This window comes from Castor canadensis, chromosome 2, assembly GCF_047511655.1.
Source record: "Castor canadensis chromosome 2, mCasCan1.hap1v2, whole genome shotgun sequence".
NCBI classification, from domain to species: domain Eukaryota; kingdom Metazoa; phylum Chordata; class Mammalia; order Rodentia; family Castoridae; genus Castor; species Castor canadensis.
The window spans coordinates 168,626,384-168,642,251 of NC_133387.1; the positions used below are offsets into that span (position 1 = coordinate 168,626,384).

General features: G+C 41.5%; 1 protein-coding gene across 2 annotated transcripts in view; it reads left to right on the forward strand.

The window, feature by feature from the left end:
* The window catches only part of Ets1 (ETS proto-oncogene 1, transcription factor), a 124,108-nt gene that overhangs the window by 18,629 nt on the left and 89,611 nt on the right, over positions 1 to 15,868 (forward strand). For both annotated transcript variants that reach the window (XM_074066376.1, XM_074066374.1), the window contains exon 3: positions 9,405 to 9,549. In XM_074066376.1, coding sequence (XP_073922477.1) covers positions 9,405 to 9,549 — 145 coding nt within the window. The remainder of the gene's footprint in view (positions 1 to 9,404; positions 9,550 to 15,868) is intronic.

Here is a 15,868-nt window from a genome sequence, read left to right on the forward strand (position 1 = left end):
CCACCTAACCTTGGGCAAACTACTTAACCTCTCTGGACCTCAATGTTCTCATCTTTAAAATAAGCAGATTATAACTTACTAAGAAAGGGCGCTGTGATGCTTACATGGGAAAATGCTTGGCTTTCATTATTTTCCTTTTCCTTTTACTCTTGTGTCTTCTCCTTATTATTCTGAGCTTTTTGATTATGTTAGATGGCTATCTGGGGGGAGGGGGAGGATGATTTCCACTTGCCAATACAAGGGTGTTGCCAGAGCAAGATGGGGCTGCTGGGGGGAAGATGGAGACATTCTTATTGGGAAACCTCCTTGCTTCATCACTGCCCTGCATGAGAAACAGCTTTCTCGCCACCAGATCAAAGTTCTCTTGTCTTGGGATGGTGGTTTACAGCCCCATTGTGTAAACAGACCTGGTTCTCTTATCTGAGTAATTAGAGTTTAATTGTGCCGCCTTGGGCAGTGATTCTCTTCTTGCCCATGGCTCTGGTTTTTGGCACCCTCTTCACCTGATTCTAGTCTTTGGGTGTGTTCACTGCTTTGTGTGCAGTGAAATTGCTACTATGAAGCTAGTGTAGATGCTTTTTCTTCTGGGGAGAGGTGGTATTCTGGAGACACATGGATTAGATAAGTGGGAACATGCAAAGAGAAATTTAGAATCCAGAAAGGGACTATTTTTTTTTTCTTATTGCTTGGGAGTGGTGATGGCTTTGTTCCTGGAGAGATTATTGAAATAGAATGTTTAGAGAAGTTCTTTATACTCATAATTCTTAGTGGTAGTCAAGAGAAATTAAAGGGGAAAAAAGAGTTGTAATATTTGTTTTTTTCTGCATCTTAGAAAGTGAGATTTTTCTAAGCTACTAGGTTTAATCATACAAACTAGAGAATTTCCGAGTCAGTTATAAGTTGAAGAAGATCATGTCACAATATTAGAAAAGTAAGATCCTAAGAGGTCAAACGAACTGCCCGAGTTTACAGAGTTGGCAAGGAATGAAGTGTGGTCCAAATCTCCTGACTTTAGCTTAGAATATTCCTGTCTTAGTCTGTTTATGTTGCTATAGCTAGAAACCTGAGACTGGATAATTTATAAAGATAGAAAGTTATTGTCCACAGTTCCGGAAGCTGAAAAGATCAAGATCAAGGTGCTGAGCCTGGTTAGGGGTTTCCAAGATGGCGTCTCATTGCTGCATCCTCTGAAGGGGATGAACACTGCCCTCACATGACAGAAGAGATGGAAGGGATTGAACCCATTTCCCAAATTCCTTTAATAAGAGGCCTATATGTGAGGCTTCTTTTACCTTACTCCCCTTCTAGAGGCCATGCCTTTTAATACTAACACAATGGTGATTAAGTTTTCAACATAATAGATTTTGGGGGAACTCATTCAGACCACAGCAATTCCTTACAACTGAATTCCTCTTACTGACTTTTTGCTTTTTTCAATGTTTGGTGATAAATAAGAACTTATAACCACTGAGCAAGTCACAATACTGACAGTCTTTTAGCCATATGACTTCTCCCAACTATGTCTCACCCCAAGGCTCCAAGTCAGTGTGATCATGGGATACCTGAAGCTGTCACCCTGTGGTGCCATTGTGAGTCTGAAGGCTTCATGCTGGGGTCATGCAACTTGGAGATTCAGGGAGCTTGAAGCTGACAAATGTCATGCATCTCCCAGGGGCCCTTTCCATGTTCCACCAATCCATGCCCCTTGGCCCTGCCTCAGCGGTGTCTGCTGTGAGTGGAGGTCCTTGTGTTCTTGGCTGGCACAAGGAGGTGCAGTGTTGGTATTGGATGTGGCAGTGCCAGCTCAGTGTGCTAACCAGGTGGTCTGTATGGAAGCCAAGTCCTGCTCTGCATAATTAGGTATTCTCTGTTTCCTGGTGCTCCTTCTGTACTTTAGAGTTTTATTCACTCAGAAACTTGCAGTGTGTCAGGCTTGCCCTTTCACCAAGGCCCAAGCTATCATTCCTATTGTTTCAAAAAGAATTTCCTGGCCTTGAGTCTAAAATTAAATTGCCCTTTGAGAGTTTCCTATTTTGTCTGTTCCTGCCTCTCCCGATGGCTGCACCGCCCTCCTGTCCCTCTTTCTTGACAGGCACACTGGAAAAGCTAGGGAGGACTTCTGCCTTGCCTCCTTCCCTTCTGCCTCTTAATGGAGCAGGACAATGGTGCCCAAGAAACACCTCTGTTCCCAGTGTGCTTCTGAGGCCAAGCATGGCTTGACCAAAATCCCTTCTTGGCATCGCCCAATCAGCTGGATCCATGTATTTGGCAAGCAGTTAAGGAAGGACCTCCTCATCAGTATCTTCTATGGGTGAAGGTGACCCAACTGAGTTAGAAGTCTGTAGAGTTGTTCACCACTACCCTCCTCCCCCAGTCAAGGAGTGACTGTGTACAATGAAGTGATTGCTGAAACACAAGGAATGTGTGAGCAAACCAGTGTTTCAGCATGGTTTCAGGGACGCACAAGAACAAACAATGTAAAAGGTTTGACTACATTTTAAGGGAATATTGTCATGAATCCACATCATGACTGTGATAACTTTGGTCTCTCTAGGCTTTTCCACCCTGTGGGGCTGTTGATCCGGTGAAGGTTGTTAGTCGCAAGGTCAGGATAAAGAATGTGGGTGGATCAGCAAAACAGAGCCCTAGAGTTGGCAAGGAACTTGCAGATGGTCAGAGCCAACCTCCTCAGGAAACAAAAGTTTAGGGAGGTTAAGTGACACACCACCGGTTACATAGCTCCTTGGTGGTAGAGCAGAATTTGAACTCAAGCTTCCTGTTTTATAGTCTTCTGCCTTTCTGCTAGAGGGCATGAGCATCTTTGATATTCCCAGAAAATAATCATTACCCCAAATCACAGTGCCCATCCACCCAGTATTGACTCAGCTTCACTTCTGGGTTTAAAATATGCTTAGCGAGCAGGAGCATCTAGAAGGATTTATTGTGTCTTCTATGTTTTTGGCCTGAGGTTAAGCTGTAGGATTCTGGAGACAGCCAAAGGAAAGGGAGAGTTTATGCACTGAGAGACATGAGGGAGTTAATAGACAAACACCTGCATGCTGGAAGCTACTTGGCTAAAGCCAGAGAGACTGACTGGACAAAGAGCTCACATACACACTCTCACAGACACACTGACTCCATATGTTTGTGATTTGGTGTCATAAAATTATTCCCATATTCCCTCTTTTCCAATGTTGTGAGACTTGGTGGGGCAGAGAGAAGGAAGACTCTGAGCAAATGAAATGGCTTTGAGGTGTGGTAAGGCAGGAAAGGAAGAGGTGGCCCTGGAGACAAAGCTGCAGGCAGTGGAGAAGAGAAGATGACTGGAAAGCAAAGCAGTTCCTGACCCTGAATTGTAAACATGGAGCTAGGGAGAGGGCACAGACAGGATACCCCTTTTCTGCATGAAGAATGGACATGGTCAGCTTAGACAGTAGCTGTTCGAACTGACTCACCCTGAAAGCAGAGCAGGGACAGGGCAAAGAGCATCCTTGTTCATGTGGTTTCCAGACTTGGAGGCCTTTGTTTCATTTGTTTCCGGGATCAGGTAGGTAGAGTTAGGCTGTGGACTCTTGCACTCTGGCAGTTTCATTCTTCAGAGCAAGAGGGGCAACAAAAATGAAGCAGAGCAGGGCTGAGATGCCTAGGGACCCAAGGCTCTATGGCTGTGTGGCTACCTGCCTTTTCTTAGTGGCCACTTGGAAATCACCCCTTGTGCTTGAAACTCTGCTTCTGACTGTCACAACTGCATGTCTTGTTTTCTTATGTTTTCAACTGGCATGTCTTTGTTATTTTTGTCCCCTTATTTTTCCTTCCAACTGTAGGCACTGTTACAAACTCATTTGATCCTTTCCTTTTTGTTTCAACTGCTATTTTCCTTGAGTCTGTGCTTCAACTAGATCATTTATGTTGTGGGATCTGACTTTACTCTTTCCTGCCTTCTATCATCCATTTACCAGAGGGGCTTCTCTACCAAGTAGCTCTGCCATCTTTTCCATCTAAACACAACCAAAAGTGACACTGTTTTCCACCCTCCTTATTTAAGTCACTTAAACTCACCATTTTTATGATTATAAAGGCAAGCAATATAAGTGTTATCATGGACTTACCCCTTTCCATCATCTCTTATATCCAATCAGTTGTAATATCATGTTGATATTTCCTTTAAAACATACCATGTAGTTCTTGTTTCCCCTTCACCTCTACATGCATGACTCCAATCCACCTCTTTCTTCATAAATGGACAAGGCAGTCACATTGGGTAGGGGTGCCCCAAACTCAGTGATCAAGCTGAATAGCATTTTTAATACACTATTTTTGAAAAAAAGTTAGAATCATTGTGGGAAGAAATAAAAAGTTTAAATAAAGGTTGGATCAATAGCACTGATTTATTCTTTTGCCCCAGGTCCCAGTATGGCTTGGCAGGGCTCTGCTTCCGACTATGTCAGCCTTCTTACCTTCCATCCCTACCCTATCCATTCTACTTAACACACCAAATGAGTCTTTCTAGAAGGTATTGATTCACCTTGTCTCATACTCAACCTTCAGTGGACAAATTCCTATCTAGCATTTACAATATGCTCTTACTTTGTATCTCCAGCTGTAATTTTTACTACTTACCATCCATTACTGGATGCCCATGAGCATGTCTTTCCTTCAGACTTGTCCACACTGAACAACAGTCTTTTTCTCTCTGTGACACTTGCCTGAGTCTTTCCTTATTCCTCCTTACACAATTGTATTTGCCCCTTTTTTTACCTTTAGGTATGTCTTCTTCTTCCTCTTCTTTTGACATCTTGGCCATTCAGCAAATGTCCAAGGTCAAATCTTACTCATTCTACAGTTCTTACTTTAGTTTGCTTTCTCCAGAAAGCCTTCCCTGCTACCTACTCCTCTCCCTTACACTTTGGTACTTAATCCTGGCTCATCCCCTCATTGTAACTTCCTATTCACTTGTCTGTATGCACCTAAAGGTATGGTTCATTTCTTGTTAATATTGCATTCTGAGCAACTAACATAGCACTTTGCATAGAGTATGTGTACTGTACATATTTGTTCCATAGATACACATTGCCATAATCCATCATGTACCTATTATGGAAGAGTAGCCACCATTTTTATTCTTAGTTTTACTTTTGTAGTGCTGGTGATGAAACCCATGATCTCATACATGCTAGGCAAGCTGTCTGCCACTGAACCATCAACCCTTCAAGCCAACTGTTCTTGAGCCACATAGCTTCATGTTGTACAAGTAGGAGAAAAGACAATCTGAAATCAAGCAGACCAGGGTTAGAATTATGTCTCAATGAGTGGCATGGCCTTTGGAAATTTGCTCGCACTCTTAATACATTTCTCATTTTGCTCTTTTGTAAAATGGAGATGGAAATAGTAATCTTGCAAGATTGTGGTAAGGATTTCAAGTGGCCATGTCTGTATCATGCTTAGCCTGCCAGCTGGCCTCTGACAGGTGTGTGATGTCTGTTAGTTCCTTTCAACAATCACTTGTGGGATGAATGAATGAGAAACTGTCAGATGGCTTCCTTAAAACTGTGACAGAGATTGAGTGTGTTGTTTGCATCTCATGGACTCATCTCCAGTTATAGCCAAGAAAGGAAGGTGCCAGTGAAGAGCCTTACTAGGCAGGAGTTTGTTTTGGGTGGTGCTCTTTAGAGCAATGAGGTGAGGGTTTGTGCACCCTGATTTCTAACCTGCTGATACCCCAGCTTCTTTCTACACAATTAGGGCAGTTTCAAAATGAATTGGAACTGATAATGTGGTTCTCTTGAGTAAAAATGTCATTTTCATACTCTATGAAATAGTTATCAAGTCAATTCATGAAATGTCTAATAGACAGGTGTTTAGATAACAGAACTGTGAAAGATTTCTCAAGAGCAAAGATACTGGTGGCTTATGGTAGATTTGGACATTATCTGATTCTTAAAAGCAGGGTCCTCTGGCTTCTTTGAGAACAGCTACAGAGGAAATATATTTTAAAATATGCAGTTTCATTTATAAAATAAAAATAAGAGTTGGGCACATTCATGCTCACCTCTAATCCCAGCTATGTGGGAGGTGTAGGTAGGAGGATCACGGTCCGAGGTTGGTCTTGGGCAAAAGCATAAGAACTTATCTGAAAAATAACTGAAGAAAAAGGGGCTGGGGGCATGGCTCAAATGGTAGAGCACCTGTCTAGCAGATACAAGGACCTGATTCATGAACTGTCCCTCTTGACAAAAAACTCATTTAGGGACAGAAGAAATGCCACAGAAAAAGCCAGTCATGCAAAATCAAGCTAATACAGTGTATGCTGTTATACAAGTGCTGTGAGGTGATCCACAATCAACTATACAGACCCAGAAATTCGTTATTTTATACGCTACTCATTAACTGGTATTCTGCCTTCCCTCTTTCCTCTGCACACTGTACTCAAATCATTTTCATTCAATAACTCTTTGCATATTAATTAGGCCTTGCCATCAGTGACTTTTTCTTAGAAAACAAAACCCACACTCTTAAATCTGAATTCCATTCTTCTCAGTTATCTACCACCCTAGCAGGGTCTGTAACAAACTACCTACCTACTACCTACTTGCAAGGTTTCTGCCTGCTACCTTCGTACAAGGATCCTATTTATGCTACCTAGTACCATCTTACAAGGGTCCTACTTAGACTTCCCATTACCATCCTGCAAGGATCTTCTGCTTTAGGTAAACCATGCACATCATATCCCAAAAGAAGGCAGATGTGAGTAACTTAGAGTTCTCCTGAATACCATTTAGAATCAAAATTTCCTCCTTTGAGATCCTATTCCTATAACTCTGATACATAACATTGGATTTTGAGAATGGATCTGAAGGAATAGGAAATGATGGGGGTAGATACCGAGAACACACAGCCTAATTAATGAATCTAGGAAATATATTTTCAATTGATTGTTTCAAAGTGTTGTGTAGGACTTGCTTATTGTTGGGAACTCAAAAGAAGTACTTTATACAGTCACTTCAGGAGCTTATGGTATTAAAATAAGATGTCAGCAAAATGGTTTGAAGCCAGAATTCAGGAATCGTTTTCTGACTGAAGCTTAGTGTATTTTTGTTGTTGAGTTCCCTAAATCCCTTGGCCCCAAATACATTTAGGTAGCATATCTGCCATTGTTCCATTTATACTTCCTCAGCTTTTCAGCCTCCTGGCAGCAGAAGACCAGCCAGGATGTTAGCCCTTGCTATGAGACAACGCAAGCCATCTTCCTTCATTCCCCGGGGTGTTATTATGTTCTCAGTGCTTTCAGTGCAGTTAGAGGATGAATAGCCACAGGGTATACTTCATCCAAACCTGGTTTAAATAGTTTTATGAGTATTGTGGAAAATGAGTGCCAAATTAATGAGATTTCTTTCTTTCTTTCTTTCTTTTTTTTTTTTTGGTGGTTAGTACTGGGGATTGAACTCAGTGTTGGTTATTTTTGAGTTAGGGTCTCTTTATGCTCCAGCTGGCCTGGACTGCACTCCTCCTATTTGTGCTTCCCTTCATAGCTAGAATAATAGATGTGCACCACTGTACCCAGCCATTAGTTGAGATGGGGTCTTGAAAACTTTTGTCCTGGCTGACCTTGAATTGCGATCTTCCCAATGTCTGCTATCTGAGAAGCTAGGATTACTGTGCCCAATGACAAGGTTTTTACAGTGGGCTCAATACCTTATTCACATTTGAGTTCAATTATCACTTTTTTCTGTGACAATATATTCTCTTCAGTTATTTTCACTTAGCTTGAGTGAATGGACCATTTCAAAAAGGGGGGATAGATAACGAGCAACTGAATGTAAATAATGGGCTGAATTCTTGTGTGCTCCAGTTAGAGAATCTTGCAGGGGTTAGCAAGCTGTCTTGGAGAATGAGAATGTTACCTTAGGAGCTACATTTGTAGCTCTTTCTTACCAACAGATTTAATTACATCAAATTCTAGCAGAGTTTGGTTTTCCTAATTAGGGTTTTTATGGGGGTGAAGGGGTTGTAAGAGAAGAGTGAAGGAATAAAAAGAAAAGGAAAAAGAACAAAAGAAAGTTGAGTGTGAGCCAGTATGGATTAGACTCTTATTCTCATGAACTCCTCCCATGAATCTTTCCGCTTTCTCTTTTATATCTTAATGTTTAACCCACCATCTCATTTGAAGAATGTTAAGAGTCTTCTGTTAAAATGATACCTATTTTGTGTTGAGGACCAGGCTTCATGTACACTATGTATTACAAGCATTTCATAAAACACATAGTTTTATTAAACACATTTCATGTATCATTTTTCTTTTTCTTTTTTTTTTTTTGGTGGTACTTGACTGAATTCAAGGCCTCATGCTTGCTAGGTAACCACTCTACCATGTGGTGGCCTTAGATGATTGATCCCTCTACCTTTTCCTCCCAAAAGACTGGAACTATAGATGTGTACCACCATGCCCAGCTTTTATTTTGCTTTATATAATTATCTTATGCATATTACTTCACTCAGTCCTCTTACCTTATGAGGAAAATATTATTATTCGCATTTTATAGTTGATAACTGAGGTTTATATTAACAAGCAAATCCAGGCTCACTTTAGTAACTGGTGGAGGCAGGATTTGTGCATATCTGGATTCTTCTGGTTTCAAAGGGTAAGGTTTTAAACATTGCAAAATATGGCCATCCACAGAATGCATTTGTCTCCCTTAGACAGTGCTCAGTGGATAGTATATTTTAGGGAGCTCATAAAACTAGTAAGGTGGCACAAATCCCCAAATATTGGGAGAAATGGATAATTCTTGTCTAGTAACCGATGTCATTAACCCACCACTTAACTGAAAAATGAGGTGAGTTTTATAATATAAATTCATTTTTTGCTTTTTCTTTGGCATTTGCCACCTATTAGTTCTATGATACTGGAATGACAGGTGCTTTATTTATTTATTTTTTTGATGGCAAAGGAACAGAGTTTATTTTTTTTTAATTCATGGTTGACATGGTATCCAGCGAAGGGAAGCTTTGTAAATAACTTAGATAAGCAAGGAAGATGAACAACAACAAAAACCCTCTTGACTTGTCAGTTGACAGGTGCTTTAAAAGAGCAAGATGACATAACAAGAAAAAGCAGGTGTGTATATATTTAAGATGTTTAATATGCTTCCCTGCTGTTTATTTGAAGGTTAAAAAAAAAGTGGTCAAGAAATGGATGAAAATAAACATACCAGACATTCTTCTCATTTCCTGGGAACGTAGTGAGCAAACAGCAAGGAAAGCAATATTTGGTTCTGTCCTACTATCATGTATTTGGATAACTTTTACTTACGTGTGATTGGTTAATATGAAGTCATGGTTCCACGAGGGATAACCTCTAGAGATTGCTCTCCTAATATATATTCCTTTATCTTTCCTGGTCACAGAGGCAGGGACCTATCAATACTTTTGAAGATCCTCGAATGACTTGTGGTTTCCAGTCCAATTATCACCAGCAAAGACCTTGCTACTCATTCTGGGATGAGATGGCTACTCAGGAAGTTCCTACTGGTCTCGAACACTGTGGCTCAGGTAGGAAGATAAACAAAAGCTGGAATGAGGATAGAGTTGAAGGACAAGGGAAATTTGATGAGGGCTGAATTCTCTGAAATTACAGCTGACATGGCTTGCGTGGGTATGGGCACTATTGTTCTCTAATGGGAAAGTCCCTGGCCCTGTCAATAATTTTGTGTTACTTTATTGTCCAACAGGAAGATTAGACTCCAGGAATGGACTCAAGAAAGGGTCTTTATTTTGTAAATAGTTTTGCCTACTGTGTACTTCCTAACACCCACTTAGGTGGGGCTGTTGATAAAAGCTCCAAGTTTTGCAATCATAAAGGATGAACTGGGAAAACAGAGGTGTGCTGATTAATCTTCTTATAAAACATAATTTCTTCCCATTCATAACCTCTTCCACTATGCTGTTTCTGCTCATGCCCACCTGCATCTGGCCTCTCCTCTCTGCTCCTCTCTCTAGTCCTTCTATCCCAGTGGTCCCTTCTCTCTGCATTCCTTCTCCTTCCTGGGCTTGCCGGTTACAGTGCTGCCCTCTGGTGAACACGAAGCAGACTCCTCCAGAGACTTCTCTGGAATAAGTGGATCTACTCTCCCCTGGACCTGAGAAGTCTAAAGTCCTTACCTCCGTTCTGTTTTCAGGACTCTGTTTGTCATTAATTCCATTTGTCTGTGTTTACGTACTTGCTTAAAAAAAACAAATGCAAAAGTTGAATTTGGGGATTCTGAAATGATTGATTCAGATATTAAGTTTAATTTTCCATGAGACCATATCATGATACTAAATCCAAATACCAAAAAGCCAGTCAAAATTTATGTTTTTCCTCGGGATGAATTCTTATCATAAGAAATGTCATTACTCTTGCGTATTGAAAATATGTAATTCTGAAGAATTACATGGGCGATGCCATGGGTTTGGGGGAGTTGATGGAAATAGCTTTAATGTGATTTTTTTTTAAGTCACTATCCTTTTACCTCACAATTTTATGGTAATCTGCTTTTATAATAGTAGAAAAATAAAACAAGTGTTAGCTTTGTTGTTCACACTTTATCTCTCATTAGAAATGAACAGATGGGTACAGGGCAGGAGGCTGTGATACTTGGTGGGGTGTTGTGAAAGGATGGGGAAGACAGGAGAGGTGCTTTCCACTTACCTGGTTCTTCTCCAGGGCGGAATGAGATCAGTTCCTCTACTCCATGCTGTCTTCTCCCAATAGCCATTGGTCTTTGAGGTATTCTTTGGAAGCACCCTAGATTATATATATAATAACATGTATACTATCATATTACACATCTGTCATATTTTGCTTGGTGTCTCAGTTCCTCAAAGTATAAATATAAATATCTCATCCATCTACCCATTTTACAAGGAGGCTTGGAAGATTCTGCACTTGTTCACAGGTTAGACTTAAGACTTAAAATTTACTGGGTGCTGGTGGCTCATGCCTGTAAATCCTACCTACTTAGGAGGCAGAGATTAGGAGGATGGAGGGTCAAAGCCAGCCTAGGAAAATAGTTCATGAGATTGCATCTTAAAAATACCTGAAACAAAAGGTGCTGGCGGAGTGGCTCAGGTGTTGGCCCTGAGATCAAGCCCCAGTACCACAAAAAAAAAAAAAAAAGACTTAAAAATTTAAGAACATGAGAAAAATTGTTTCTTTAAACTTCTAAATAATAGACATTATTTATAAAAACAAAAGATCAAAATGGTTGTCTCTATTCACATAATTCATAAATGCTATTAGTGCCACAAGGATTAAGCTTTATATCTCCCAATACAACTGAGATTAAAGAAATATTGTATTAAAGTTTCGACTCTGGATGATACCTGTGCTTGCTAGAAGTTACATCTTATTAACGACTGTGGTTATCTCCACACTGCCCATGGCCTCAAAATGAGAATGTCTTTTTTCACATTTAAGAGACATGTTCCTCCAGGCGCCAGTGGCTCACCCCTGTAATCTTAGCTACTCAGGAAGCAGAGATCAGGAGGATCACAGTTCAAAGCCAGCCTGGGGAAATAGTTCATGAGACCCTATCTTGAAAAATCCTTCACAAAAATATGGCTGGTGGAGTGAGTCAAGGTGAAGGCCCTGAGTTCAAGCCCCAATACCCTCACTCCCCCCCAACCCACCCACACAAAGACATGTTCCTCTCTTTCTTAACTGAGAAGCACAGAAACTCCCAAGTGGAGATGATTTTTTACTCTTCTCCTGGCCAAGGTTCTCAAAGGTTAAGCAGTGTTTTTTATATCAGGGCTAATGAGACAGTGACTGTGAGGCATATGAAGACCTCTCAGGACAAAACTGCCTTTAAAATGAAGGGACTTACTGGCAGTATGCTATCATCTTCTTTCCATAGTCTACTTTATTGTTGTGAGATGAAAATTGGGATCACCCAGCCTTGTGGCTTTGGGGTAGGATGGGAAGGTTGGAGCATATTATAACCATTCCTAGAATGACCTGCATTGCCATCCCCTGCAGCTCAGAATAGTAAACAGCTCCCCATGGGGGTTTAGCTCCCTACCAGTTGGTGGCAATCTCTTTGCAGATGTGGGCCCTAGATCCCACTTCCCCAGGCTCCCTCTGATGGAAGTATCTGGCAAGAACCTTGAGCTTTTCCAGCCCCTCCTTTGCCTTGTGAGCTATTCAGATGAAGGAGTTGAAGGAATTCTTTTCTGGGCTGTGGTCCAGGTTGACGCAGTGATGGGTGTTGTTTGGAAGGCGATTGTGGGGTTATAAGGAAGGGAGATGAAGACATGTACCAACCAATGCTTTCTCCAGCTGTGGCACATTTCCTTGGAGATGTGTTGAATAAAAAGAAAGGGAGAAAAAAATACTGTACATTTTTTCATCTTCATCTTCTTTTATCCTATTTATAACTTCAGTTTCCTTCCCGTCCTCCATCTCATGGACTTCCCACTCCTGCTCCCCCTCACGTTTGTGCTCTCAGAAGGGATGAATGAACGTCTTTTCCAAGGATTACACATCTGTCAGTGACTGGAATACTGACGGGGGGGGCCATGGAGGAATGGTCAGGACCCCTCTCAGCAGCCTTTATCAGAATGTTGTTTCCATTCACAAAAGGGCAGAGGCTGAGAAGGACGAGAGGAATAGAGGGAGGGAGGGTGAAGAAAGAATAAAACTGAGTGAAAACATGAATGGAAAAGCCTTACCAGGTGAAGGGAGAAAAAACCCAGTAACCAAGGGAAGTCAGGAATTGACTGGACAGAATAGATGGTAAAAGGGATGCAGAGAAGAAAGGCCAGATGTGTGGAAGTGGACAGAAAGTAAAGGTGAGCATTGGTAGAGAGGTAGAGCATAATGGGAAGAGAAAACGAAAGATGAATGGCAAGGGGGAAAGAAGTGGGGAGCCCAGAGAAAGACAAGGCAAGAAGGGAAGGGGAAAATGACATGAAAGAGGAAAATAGATGATTCTGAGGATATTAACTATACAGCTAAAAAGGGAAGCCACATTTGCATGCAATTGCCTGTGCAGCTGTACATTTCTTCATGGCAATCTTGTAGTCATCATTTTCTTTCATTTTTACCTCCTCCTCCCTCCGCCTCTGCCCCCTCCTCCCTATCAGCCTGGAGCCATTATGAGAGCCAATGGGGGCTGAGGGCTGGGGTTCTGCATGAATGAATGGGTCCTTTCTGTCTCAGCTTCTCGTCATCCTTCTGTCAGGGAACTTTGTGAATCAATGGCGCCCCTTACACAAGACAGGGCTGAAATGTCTGTTACTGTTTATAGTCTGACTGGAGTGGAGCCCACTGACCCTGCCTCCTCTCCATTCCCCTCCTCTGCTTTGTCCCTCAGCTTCAGCCCTTTCTTTTCATCATCATAACAAGAATCACTTTTTATGGCAGGCTCTTGCTCCCTGTCACTAAGAACTCAACAATGTTTTACTGTCATTGGTGATTATGATGAGTTCCTATCCACAGCCCTGTTGAGAAGTGACAGGATAGATGCAAACCATTCTTAGATGGAAGCAGCAAGCCTCAGAGTGGAGTCCACACCTACCTAGAGTCATGCAAAACCTGGCTTCTACTGGAAACCAGAAAGCTGACATCAGAGGCCCAACTGAGCAACAAAACCACAAGACCACAGTCCATCCCATAAATGTCATCGATCCCAGCTAGGATGATCATGAGTGACCATAGTGTATGTCAGAAAACATTATGCTTCTCTGGCACTTTTCAGAGAGATACAGCATTAATTTTTTTCACTAGGATTAGTTTTCAAGTGCAAAATGGATTTCATCTCAAATCAGCTAAATTTATGGAAGTGATGTCGTGATCAAAGTACATGTTTGCAACACACTTGCTTGGAGTTGAAAAGGCATGTGCAGCTATAGAACACAGGAAGCCCAACTTACTTCATGAAAATGAGCTGTGGTCTCATTACCATGGTTCTTAGTTTGAGAAATAAGACACACCTTTTCTCATATAATGCAGTTTGGTGTGTCTGGTTGCTGAGCACAGTAAAACCCTCATCTACCCACGTGTATGAATACCTGTCACTTCCTTTATTCTTGAGAGTGAATGTACATATGGTGCCTCGGTAAAGAATCCAGACTCTGGTGTGTTGTAGGGGGGCTACTCAAGCTACTAGGGGGTGAGGAGGGGGCACTGCAAGAAGGCCCAGGCACAAAAGTGAGATCCTATCTGAAAAGCAAACTAAAACAAAAGGGCTAGAAATGTTGCTTAAGCAGGAAAGCACAAGCACTAGGCCCCGAGTTCAATCCCCAGCGCTGCTGCAAAAGAAAAAAAATTCAGACTGTGGAACCAGATTGCTTGAGTTTGTATCAGCTCTTTGTAACTCTGTGATCTTAGGCAACTTTATCTCTGTCCTTCAGTTTCCTCGTGTATAGAGGGCCTTCTCAAAGTGTGTTCCCAGACCAGCAGAATCAGTATTACCTGAGAACTTGTTAAAAATTAAAAAATCTTGAACCCTACCCCACATCCATTGAAACAGGAACTCCAGAGGTGCAGAATCACCTGGAGAGTTTATTAAAACACGAAGTGTGCTGCATTTTTGATTCAGGGGGTCAAGCTTAGCACCCAGGAATGTGCATTTCTGACAAGTTCTCAGGTGTACTGGTCCAGAGAGACCACACTTTGAGAACCACTAGGTTAATATATGTGAAGCATGAACCAGTGCCATCACTTATTAAGCATGACATGAATGTTTGTTTAAATGCTTTTTTGACTCATTGTCTTAAAGTGCATTTGGAAGTCCAAAAATGTCTGGGAATCATGGAGTCAGAAAGTGACCCACTGATTGGTTAGACACCTTTGGTGGACAGTACCACATACTGGATACTGAGGAGATAGAGAAGGGAAGCAACTTTTACTTTGACATGATAGACCAAATGGTTCCCACAGAAATGTCACATTTATGACACAAAGACTGGCAAATGTCAGTGCGTGACTTCAGATCTCACTATTTAAAATTTCTAAAATAAATTTACTAATAAAATGGTAGAACTGAAGAATGTCTTTCCTAAATAAACTTTGGAAGTTCGAGTGGCAGATATGTTGAAAGTCTGGGTTCCTAGTCTCTCCTGGGGCTTTCTCAGCCAGCTGGGCGGCTGGGAGGGATCAAACCTGGGCAGTGTTTGGAAAAAGCTATCGACAGCCAGGTGGGAAGTTTCAGCAGGAAAACCAGAGGCCTCCAGTTTGGCTTTCAAGTGTTGAGATTGTTGAGGGAATGCCAGAAACACTTGTTAAATTGAAACTCACCTTGCTCTGAAATGTTTATTCTCATAACAGGTTTATTCTTTCAACTAACCATCTCAGACGACGCTGGGGTTTTAAAAAATGGTGTTTCCAACTCTATCTGCTGCACATATCTGTTCTGTTCTCCTTCAGGATATGCTTCCTTTTTCTAGAGGATGGCTTCAGGTTCTTTGTTCTCTAAAACAGTTCTGTTCCTGTGAGTGTGTGTTGCCTGAATGTCATAATATCAGACACCACAATATTGGAGAAATCTTTTCCCCGAGAAGATGCTGGGCTGTTCATCTCGGAGAAGACTTACAGGTTGTCCATAATGAAGTAGATTAGGAACTCTGTGTGTAGTGGGGGGGGGGGTTCCCCATCTCAGGATTTTATTTTATTGTATTTTCTCAATTTTCCAACTCAGTATGGAACTGCCTTAAATTTTCTAAAGATGGTACCATGTAACCCTTCTGTTGCACAGGAATGAAACTCTTCTTAGTAACAGTCTGAACACTCAGGAGATGGGAAATGTGGACCTTCTTGGATTCTGACTTGGTAACTGTGGTATCTGGAAAGGAGCAAGAGATAGTCTTGTCTCAGCTCTTTTTTTTTTTT